This window comes from Procambarus clarkii, chromosome 5 (assembly GCF_040958095.1).
Source record: "Procambarus clarkii isolate CNS0578487 chromosome 5, FALCON_Pclarkii_2.0, whole genome shotgun sequence".
In the NCBI taxonomy this organism is placed as follows: Eukaryota; Metazoa; Arthropoda; class Malacostraca; order Decapoda; family Cambaridae; genus Procambarus; species Procambarus clarkii.
In genome coordinates this window covers 5,751,441-5,763,060 of record NC_091154.1, presented here as the reverse complement: position 1 = coordinate 5,763,060, position 11,620 = coordinate 5,751,441, and the positions used below count along the sequence as shown (strand labels likewise).

Sequence of the window (11,620 nt, the reverse complement as noted above, 5' to 3'; positions counted from 1 at the left end):
AGGCGAAGTAAGGCGGCTGCGGGAGGGAGGCGAAGAGTATATTTACTCATTAAGATACGTTATTGCTAGCCAAATATATTTGCAAAGATTAGTAATAGCATTTACAAAAGTTCGCACATACGTTCCAAGTTGCTAAATTTACTAATTTTGAATATAAGTCCTATAAAAGCTTCGGCATTAACCCTTCAAAGACGTCCAGATTCGCGACAATGAAAAGAAGCGGATGCCCTAAAAAGTGGCGCTGGAAGGGAGAATGGCTGGAACCCCTGGACCGTGGGAAGTACCAGAAACCCTGGACCGTGGGAAGTACCAGAAACCCTGGACCGTGGAAAGTACCAGAAACCCTGGACCGTGGGAAGTACCAGAAACCCTGGACCGTGGGAAGTACCAGAAACCTCAGACCGTGGGAAGTACCAGAAACCCTGGACCGTGGGAAGTACCAGAAACCTCAGACCGTGGGAAGTACCAGAAACCCTGGACCGTGGGAAGTACCAGAAACCCTGGACCGTGGGAAGTACCAGAAACCCTGGACCGTGGGAAGTACCAGAAACCCTGGACCGTGGGAAGTACCAGAAACCCTGGACCGTGGAAAGTACCAGAAACCCTGGACCGTGGGAAGTACCAGAAACCCTGGACCGTGGGAAGTACCAGAAACCCTGGACCGTGGGAAGTACCAGAAACCCTGGACCGTGGAAAGTACCAGAAACCCTGGACCGTGGGAAGTACCAGAAACCCTGGACCGTGGGAAGTACCAGAAACCTCAGACCGTGGGAAGTACCAGAAACCCTGGACCGTGGGAAGTACCAGAAACCTCAGACCGTGGGAAGTACCAGAAACCCTGGACCGTGGGAAGTACCAGAAACCCTGGACAGTGGGAAGTACCAGAAACCCTGGACCGTGGGAAGTACCAGAAACCCTGGACCGTGGGAAGTACCAGAAACCTCAGACCGCGGGAAGTACCAGAAACCTCAGACCGCGGGAAGTACCAGAAACCTCAGACCGTGGGAAGTACCAGAAACCCTGGACCGTGGGAAGTACCAGAAACCCTGGACCGTGGGAAGTACCAGAAACCCTGGACCGTGGGAAGTACCAGAAACCTCAGACCGCGGGAAGTACCAGAAACCTCAGACCGCGGGAAGTACCAGAAACCTCAGACCGTGGGAAGTACCAGAAACCCTGGACCGTGGGAAGTACCAGAAACCTCAGACCGCGGGAAGTACCAGAAACCTCAGACCGCGGGAAGTACCAGAAACCTCAGACCGTGGGAAGTACCAGAAACCCTGGACCGTGGGAAGTACCAGAAACCCTGGACCGTGGGAAGTACCAGAAACCCTGGACCGTGGAAAGTACCAGAAACCCTGGACCGTGGGAAGTACCAGAAACCCTGGACCGTGGGAAGTACCAGAAACCCTGGACCGTGGGAAGTACCAGAAACCCTGGACCGTGGAAAGTACCAGAAACACTGGACCGTGGGAAGTACCAGAAACCCTGGACCGTGGGAAGTACCAGAAACCTCAGACCGTGGGAAGTACCAGAAACCCTGGACCGTGGGAAGTACCAGAAACCTCAGACCGTGGGAAGTACCAGAAACCCTGGACCGTGGGAAGTACCAGAAACCCTGGACCGTGGGAAGTACCAGAAACCCTGGACCGTGGGAAGTACCAGAAACCCTGGACCGTGGGAAGTACCAGAAACCCTGGACCGTGGGAAGTACCAGAAACCCTGGACCGTGGGAAGTACCAGAAACCCTGGACCGTGGGAAGTACCAGAAACCCTGGACCGTGGGAAGTACCAGAAACCCTGGACCGTGGGAAGTACCAGAAACCCTGGACCGTGGGAAGTACCAGAAACCCTGGACCGTGGGAAGTACCAGAAAACCTGGACCGTGGGAAGTACCAGAAACCCTGGACCGTGGGAAGTACCAGAAACCCTGGACCGTGGGAAGTACCAGAAACCCTGGACCGTGGGAAGTACCAGAAACCTTGGACCGTGGGAAGTACCAGAAACCCTGGACCGTGGGAAGTCCCAGAAACCATGGACCGTGGGAAGTACCAAAAACCCTGGACCGTGGGAAGTACCAGAAACCCTGGACCGTGGGAAGTACCAGAAACCCTGGACCGTGGGAAGTACCAGAAACCAACAAAACAAAACATCGATAACAGCATCAATAAACTGAAATCAAATGCATGATGGACGGCAGCTTAAACAAGTGAAGCGAGGCGATGATAATTAATACTGTGGTTAATGAAAGGTAATAATAAATGTTTTGCAGAAAAATACTGCGAATAAATGATGTGTAACTCTACGAACTGATCAATAATATTGCAGATAATTGTGGTTTAATACGAAGCATATTATTAATATGCCAGTTAAATAAGAGGTAACATTAAAATGCTGGAATAATACTAAAAATGCAGAATAGGTATTGCAGAACATTAAAATACAGAATAAAAACTTGCAGTTAAAGTGAGGTAATCAACGACCCCTCCCTCCCTCGCTCCTCCAAGAGGAGCCGTGCCTCAGCTTCGTGCCCAGCAGAGAGAGAACCTCGCAACCTAGCAGCCCAAAACCGGGACGAGCCCGCACTTCGCCTAGATGGCATCACAATATTTCCCTGGAAGAGGGGCAAATAGCTGGTGTGGGGTCTAATGTATATCCACTGTTGTTGTTTTAGATTCAGTTTCTCGGAATAAAAAGTTCCAAGTAGCACGGGCTGTGGTGAGTCCGTAGTGGACTTACCTGGCACATAAGTGGGGCTGTATCTTGGTGTATCCACCCTCACTGACATCTATATACATCTCGGTGCTGATCCAGCAGGTGGGGTGGCCAACCACAGGGAAACTGCAAAATCGAACAAGTACAGGCAACTGGAAAGTCAATACACGTTTATCCCATTTTTTTTTTGAGATATATACAAGAGTTGTTACATTCTTGTACAGCCACTAGTACGCGTAGCGTTTCGGGCAGGTCCCTGGAATACGATCCCCGCCGCGAAGAATCGTTGTTACAACCAAGTACACATTTTACTGTTGAGTTAAACAGAGGCTACAGTTAAGGATTTGCGCCCAGTAAATCCTCCACGGCCAGGATACGAACCCATGACAAAGCGCTCGCGGAACGCCAGGCAAGTGTCGTAACACTACACCACGGAGACTGGTAAATTAAATTTATTAAATTTAATTCACTTTTTACTTCATTTCCACTCATCAAATTTCAGTTGGGCAACGGACATATTTCCCCGTGAGAGGAAGCATCGTAGTAGCAGTTCAAGAACGTTTATTGAGACAATAAAATACGTCTCAAAGGAATAGAGTATCTTAGGCTATTCATTCCCTCCTCTACTTCAAGTCCCTCAAGGGGCGCACAAATCCACAAATCACTGAACAAGAATCACATTTAACATTGCAGGTTAATATAGTAAACACAGCATATTAGTGTTACATTCTTGGGGCCAAGTGCTTGTAGCTCCTAAGTATTCTGTCTATCATACCATTATCACACATCTAAACAATTTGATGTGGTACACTACTTATTTCATTATTTCTATAGTTATCCATGTAGTAGCATTGTCGAGGCCTTAACTCAAGAGACTCGCTAATATATCGAGGTTGTCAACACCACCATACTAGCACCAATAAACAATTAAAAGTTTTATTTAGTTATAAACAATAATTGTATTTATTTAGTTTGTTACTGGTGCATAAATTTTTGGCTATTTTTTTCAAATTTTAAAATATTTATATAATTGTCCTAGTATTTTCATATTTTAAATATAGAATTAATGATATTGTCCTGAACATTAAATAATTATAAATAAGAAAAAAGGCTTAACTGATTACTAAAAATTTTTAAATGCCCTTTAGGCAACAAAGACACATTTTTATAGTAATTAATTGTGCTGGGGGACAGGAAGCCAGCTGGTATATTCATACACAGGGGCATTAGGTGATAAGAAATGTGCTCAGCCATTTCTGTCCCGCTAGGCATACGAACCGAGAATTCTCGATTATGGAACAAACCGGACTGTACAACCGGGTTTAATATATACAATGAGTAAACTTTAGTCCTGGAAGCTGTCGAGGACTAAAATATTCTTGTTGTTGGTCAGAAAGTTGTTGATGCCTTAATAACCCTCTGCAGGGACTATAGGCGTTAAGCCTAACACCAATACACACAATTTAATGTGTAAAGAATGCACATCAACTTGATGTATCACTGAGAATATCAATATGAACCATTGAGTAGGGTTCGAACCCGAGCTCTACAATCATTCTCAATGGCTCCTACTGATTTACTCTAACAATTTATTATATTAGGTATTTATTCATTTATTTATATTGTGACGATAATCTCTTTCAAGAAAGATTTGGCCTGCTCTTTCCTACATCATGTTACTTCAGTACGTCTATAACATCAAAATACTACATTCAAGAGTAGTATATACATAGTAGAATACGTTTCTGCAGGGGGTATACATACCCTACACGCGCTCTCCAAACCCCCCTCGCTGTCAGCGCACCACCCTCGTTGATCACCAAACTACCACTTCCAGCCAGCACGATTCCCATTGGTGAATCAGCGACTCCACTCGACTTCAGCGCCATCAGCATAGCCTATGACTAAGCGTGCACTAGCAGTTGGCTTTAGAATATTCTGTGCTCTCAAGGCTGATACTTCTATCTAGTATACGCTCTGTGTATTAGTGGAGGTTTTCAGCCAGCCAATATTCTCAGCACCTTTTACTCATTTGTTGTCTTTTTCATTGTAGAGTAACGTAACAATTTTATTTTATATTGTGTTTTGTCTTTGTATTTGTTTAATTCGCACTGTACATAGCCAAGGGATTATCTTTGTTTATATTTATTTAAAGTCAATTAAAGTTTCATTGTTTATAAGATTTGTTTCGTGTGTTTTTCCCTTTTACTTGACCACAGGAGACAACAGCCAAGCAGTCGACTTTTTTTTCTTTTTTTTTTTTTTACTAATGTGATTGGCATTTACACCAGCCATTGGGAGGACTGCATTACACCTACATTTTCCCATCACATTAAATACAAGTTCTTAAATTCTTGTAATTTAATATTGTAATAAAATTGTGGAGTAAATTATACTCATTCGTCTCCAGTTTGGTGTTAGGTAATGTGGAGTTACAGAATATTTAATAAGCCTTCTAATTGTTTAACTTGATTTGGCTGTGTCAATAGGAGACATTTATATTAGTTCAGCAGACGGCAGCAGCAGTAACAACTTGAGTGATCAGAGATATACAAGTACACGTTCTTGCAAGCCGCTAATTGGCACACGTTTACGCAAGTCCTAATTAATACTATATTGCTCAATGTTATGTTAGGTTACCGTTGCTTTTCTAAACTATTATGATGTTAATAAACTATACTGTTGCTAGGACTACTAGCAACAGTATAGTAGTTTACTGTATGGCCATGCTTGCCGCTACTGTATGGCCATACTTGCCGCTACTGTATGGCCATACTTGCCGCTACTGTATGGCCATACTTGCCGCTACTGTATGGCCATACTTGCCGCTACTGTATGGCCATACTCGCCGCTACTGTATGGCCATACTTGCCGCTACTGTATGACCCTTGCACAGTAGGCCATACAGGCTGTGTTGACGGGCGACTGGACCATATGGACCAGGGAGCAGGGTATTCACCTACTTGTGCTTGCGGAGGTTGAGCTCTACTCTTTCGGCCAGCCTCTCAACTGTCATTCAACTTTTACTAACTACTTTTTTTCTCTCGCACACATACACACACCCAGGAAGCAGCTTCGTAACAGCTGTCTAACTCCCAGGTACCTATTTATTGCTAGGCATCAGGGTGAATGAAACTTTTGCCCATTTGTTTCTGCCTGGTCCGGGAATCGAACCCGGGCCACATAATTAAGAGTCCTGCACGCTGTCCACTCAGCTACCAGACCCTGTAAGGGTGGTGGAGATTGCGGGTGTGCAGGGTCCAGGGGCCTGGGAGGTGGCCGCCACACTTATTATTCAGCGAAATTTATGATATAATTAAATGCATTATTTAATTAAACTTAATAAATTACATTATTTAACTCAAAAAATTTATTTGTTCAGATACTTAAGTTTACCTTAAACAATAAGGCTCCGTTTTCTGCGAGCCATTTCGGTTATTTATTTTATTGGTCAAGATATAAAAGATTTTAGGTGAAGGAAAGGCGGACTTTCTATGACCCTATAGATGCAACATTTAGGTCTCTTGCATTGTTGTTTCTGTGAGCCTTTAGGCATATATGTATAAATATATATATCGCCATCTTTCAGACTATTTTTGTAAGGTACTTATTTTTATTTTTTCACAACCCAAACAAAATGAAAAATATATATTATACATAATAAAATTAAAAAATAAAATGTTTTCAGCAGTTATTTTGTATATTAACATTTTATAAAATATATTTGATACAGTTGGGGATTTATGCAATAAATAGGATCAAGTTTATATAAGTATTTCTTGAGTTTTCATATATAAAAATAATTGTAATATCATCCTGTGTTCTCCAAAATAATTTATCAACGCTGAAGTTAATTAGGTTATTTTTCTAAACCCTTTTTGGGTAAAAAGAGATATATTGTACTTAGAAGATGTCCTGAGAATTCTTCCACGGCCCCGCCCAAGTGAGGCTTGACCTGTTACGTATCAGACTACTATTTATGAACTTTATTTTTTTGTGTGACCAGAGGTTTTGCCAAAGCTGGAGGACTTGAGATTTCTGGAAACAGAATGAGGATGGAATAGGAGGAGTAGGGGCCGGACTGAAAGATCAGTGGTCGGTCCACTGTGGATTGTGAGTTGATGAGTTGCCGTGCAGGCTATGGTGAGTAATTTTCTCACCATAGGTGAGAGGGTTGCACTGTCTCTGAGATGCTCTGAGGTGAAGTTACTGCCGCTTATGTGCTGGTCTTAAGGCTCTTGTTGAGTCTTCTCTGGCTGCTTCTGAGTCTTCTTTGTCGCCTTCTGAGCCTGACTTCGCGCTGTCATACTCCGTGTGTCGTTGCCCGGGTACTTCTCAGATTAGGTTGAGTCGTTGATATCTGGGTGAATTAGGGTAATGTCGCCATAGTGAAGCATTGTCTCTGCTTCTATGAACCATCGCCTGGGTCGTTTAGACCTCTCAAGCTTCAGATCCTTCTGGTATGGGTTGTTTCAACGAAGTCTCATGTTGTCTTTGGGTCGGCAATTTGTCGAGGTTGATTGCATCAATAATGAAGTTAATGTCAATCACGTCTCCGTCAGGGTTGAGCTCAGCTGGAGCAAGGATTGGTACCCTATCAGGTTGTGTTGCAACTGTTACTGGATGAGGAGTATTTGCAAAAGGTTCAGCTAATCGGCTAGGTTCGACAAGCCATAGGCTTCCTGTCCTCATCGAGGCCACTAGTGTTAGTGGCCCTCGGGTTAATTGAGGCATTTAAAGCTTTGGCGGGTAGGCGGTTCCATGGGTTTTAAGCATCTCCTGTTTTCTGTCCTACATTGTGGCTTGTTGAGTTTGAAACCGTTGCCCCTTATTTGTGTTACATCTGATCTCAGGAACAACTTTGAAGTTTTTATTATTATTATTATTATTATTATTATTATTATTATAATTATTATTATTATTATTATTATTATTATTTTCTGCCACAGACGTGGCCACGCATTTTCAATGCTAACCAGCATTGCTGACCATACATCCATTTTCTTCTGTCCTCCATAGACAGGGGGAGAGATCTGTTAAACATAAAGTTCAGGGATTTATTGAACAATCAACCACAGAAGGTGATTGTAGTGCTTTTAAAATGCTAATCTAACCCACAGACATAAATACAAAGATACACAGAGTTATGTCTGCCCTACATAAAGTGGTCGATGTGTCTTTTACATAGTATCTTTAATGTGCATTTACAAAGGTGAAATGTAATTCTGATCAGTTTCCACATATACTTTATACACATAGATATACATACACACACACACACAAACACACACACACACACACACACACACCACACACACACACAAACACACACACACACACACTTATATATATCACATATAATATATTGGGTTCTTATATTCTTAATAATATAAGAACTGTTTTAGAAACTTGTGTAAGAAATCGTTCAGGTCCCTGTATACCACTTATGTTAGACCAATCCTGGAATATGCAGCTCCAGCCTGGAGTCCATACCTAGTTAAACACAAGACAAAGTTAGAGAAGATTCAGCGGTATGTCACCAGACTCGTCCCGGAACTGAGAGGAATGAGCTACAAGGAAAGGCTAAAGGAGCTGAACCTAACGTCCCTGGAAAACAGAAGAGTAAGGGGAGACATGATAACCACCTACAAAATTCTCAGGGGAATTGACAGGGTGGACAAAGACAAAATCTTCAGCACGGGTGGGACACGAACAAGGGGACATAGGTGGAAACTTAGTACCCAGATGAGCCACAGAGACGTTAGAAAGAATTTTTTCAGTGTCAGAGAAGTTAATAAATGGAATGCATTAGGAAATGATGTGGTGGAGGCTGACTCCATACACAGTTTCAAAAATAAGTATGATGAGCTCAGTAGGCTCAGCAATCTGTACACCAGTTGATTGACGGTTGAGAGGCGGGACCAAAGAGACAAAGCACAACCCCTGCAAGCACAACTAGGTGAGTACACCGCTCATATTAGAACAAACTACCATGGCGCATGCGCAGTAGGGATGCCAGATGAGGGTTGCTAGAAGTTGCGAGCTGAAGAAAGAAACCACGAATGTGCCTATAAAACTAGACAAAATATTGTTGTTAACGACTGAATCCCATTACAGAGTACACAGAGAAGCCACCAACCATAGGCGAAACGAGCAGTAAGGAGCGAAAATATACATAGCATAGCTTCCCAATTGGGCTGTAAGGAGCCCAATTGGGCTACAAGGAACCCAATCTGGCAACCCTGTGCAGCGCAGGACAGTGCATGGAGAGAAGAGACAAACACGAAAAAACGAAACAAGACCGAAAACCGAGAAGTTCGGAGAAGGATCAACAAGCCCCACAAAGGACCGGAAGACAACAAACGTACCAATAATACGGGAGGAAGCAAAACCTTCCCGAACCGTCTAGAACATATAGAAGCAAGTGTAAAGCATGAAGGCACAGAAGGCACAGTTGCACCTGAGACCAAAAGTCATGCAGAACGGGTCCGACAGGACGGACCCGACGGATTCAAGGGACAAGGAACCGATCCCGGGGAGGGGCCGACTCCCAAAAACATGTACGGAGAGAGGGGGGGGGGAAAGAAAAACACCACTCCTCGTAAACCCCAAAACCCCGCGAGTCCCGCCCAGAGGATAGAAAACTCAGGCGGGGTTCAACGGGGCCAGAGGCTTCCCAACGTCAGCACCTCACCAGCCCCGGGAACCCACAAGGCAGGAACTGGGGCCGAACCTTTTCCCCAAAGCCCCAGCCTCACAAGAAAAGCCAGGGCAGCCAGACAAGTACTAAGGAAAGGAGCCCAATGGCAGATTCATACAACACAGCAGGAGGAACAGGCTCGAATGCCCCCATCATGACCCCGGAAGGGGAATTCCACGAGTTCGCCCGAGTCTCAAGACCATTATACAGGGGGAAAAACAAGGGGGTGCAGAAGGAAACAGAACTTAAGCAACCAACACCCCCAAGCTCCGTCACACCAATCAAAACGGGGAAGCCTCGGGGCTTCCGGGGAGCAAACAACCTAGTGCGTTGCCACCAGCAAAACACAACACACAACCCCCGTGCTGCCTGTACACGCATAGTCCGCGTAAGACTGGGTAACTGAGTCACAAACAAGCAACGAAACTCGAAGGACTCTGGACCGAAGGTGCCACCGACCTCACAGGCAGCAGACGGAGGCAAAGACAGTGAGAGTCACCCGGAGACAAGGGGACAGAGCAACCCTTGAACTCGCACAAAGCGAGGGGGGACTCCGAGGTCACATTCATTGAACCCACGCCCCCCCCCTAGGGGATTCCCAGGGTCCTGAGCATTTAACGGAATTCACGCCCAGGTAAACCCAGGCAGGGTACTGCTAACCTGCGCCCAAGTCTACCAAACAACTTTCTAAGAACTGAACCCCCGGGACGTGTACACTCACAGGGACCTAGCAGGAGGAACCACCGGAAGAAGGAAGAAAACGCAGTAAACTGGGCAAGAACCAAGACAGACCCCCCACCAGACAGATAAACAAACAGAAAAAGAAAACCCCGCAAGATGATAACGTACACCGGCAGTACAGAGCCAGCCACTATGATTGGTGAAAACGCAACCCGTTCTCGCAAATTTAATAAGTCAATATTGACTTATTAAATATGTGCATAAGTGACATACTTAACATAATAGTTTCCCTTGAAAAGCTTCATAGAAAACACCGACCTTACCTAACCTACTTAGTATGTTAAGATAAGCATCTTATTGCTTCGTAATTACAATTATTACCTAACCTATACCTATAATAGGTTAAATAACAATTGTAATTACGAAGCTATAAGATGCTTATTTTAACATACTAAGTAGGTTAGGTAAGGTTGGTGTTTTCTATGAAGCTTTTCAAGGGAAACTATTATGTTTAGTATGTCACCTATGCACGCAACTAATACGTCAATATTGACTTATTAAATTTGCGAGAACGGGTTGGAAAACGAGCTGTGCAGTACCCTGTGCCCCTACCATCGCAAAACTGCCCCTCACCCTATGGTGAATAAGGGAGACAGAACACCCCAGCACACAAAGGGCAGCCAAAAACTAAGCAATAAAGGGCCAAGCAGAGGCAGAAGCCAAGGAACTTGAGGAAGGACACCTCAAGGGCAGTACTTACAGGGCACTTAGGGAAGGAAACCCAAGGAGCATGCAGCATGAGTACTGGGGAATCACTCCCGGCTCATGCACCACCTAGAAGACAGTCACCACACTCTAGGTATAGTGCTGAAACCACCACTGGAATCGGAGCACACGATTGTTGCCAACAGCATCAGCCTCGGAACTGAAGGGTGGATAGCCGAGCGGAGGTCTGGGGCTACCCCTTTCCCCTCCCGGGGAGGGGGGAGCTGCGCAGACAGCAGTGCGGCGACATGTGACATCATGCTCATTTGCTCGTTTCTTTTTGGGGAGTTCGATCCACTTGTTCGGCTTTTGGTAGCAATTTTCACCAGAATAGGGGTTTGTTCTGGGACGCTTACCTTTCTGGGTGCCTGACCCGGTTGATGGCAGTCATAGAATGTTTCCAACCACACGGGGGTTTCTATAGGCCATTGCTCCCCATGCCTCTCTGAGGGGGGCCAGGTTCTGGCTCATGGTCCCCGGTAGGCCCACAGAACTCCATACACATGACTGATGGCAAAGTCTGACATTAGCACATCAGCCTGGATAAGCTCCGGGGAGCCGTCGGGGCTCCCCCCAGAAAAAGGTGGAAATCAGATGCCCTAATGGAGACCGAATTGCCAGATGCAAAGTTGAGCAATTTTTTTACATATTTTTCTTAGTTTTGAGACTAAGCAAAATGAGTTAGTTTTGTATGTCAAATTTAGGACATAGTTCAAATCTTAATTACTTAGGCCTATTTTCTAATGGTGTTATTGCATG

At 44.8% G+C, this 11,620-nt stretch overlaps 1 protein-coding gene across 1 annotated transcript; it reads left to right on the top strand.

Moving 5' to 3' along the window:
* Positions 1 to 209: 209 nt before the first annotated feature.
* Positions 210 to 2,159, top strand: LOC123748010 (uncharacterized). Its single transcript, XM_069305352.1, has one exon. The coding sequence runs from the start codon at positions 210 to 212 to the stop codon at positions 2,157 to 2,159; it is 1,950 nt and encodes a 649-aa protein (XP_069161453.1).
* The last annotated feature ends 9,461 nt before the right edge of the window (positions 2,160 to 11,620 follow it).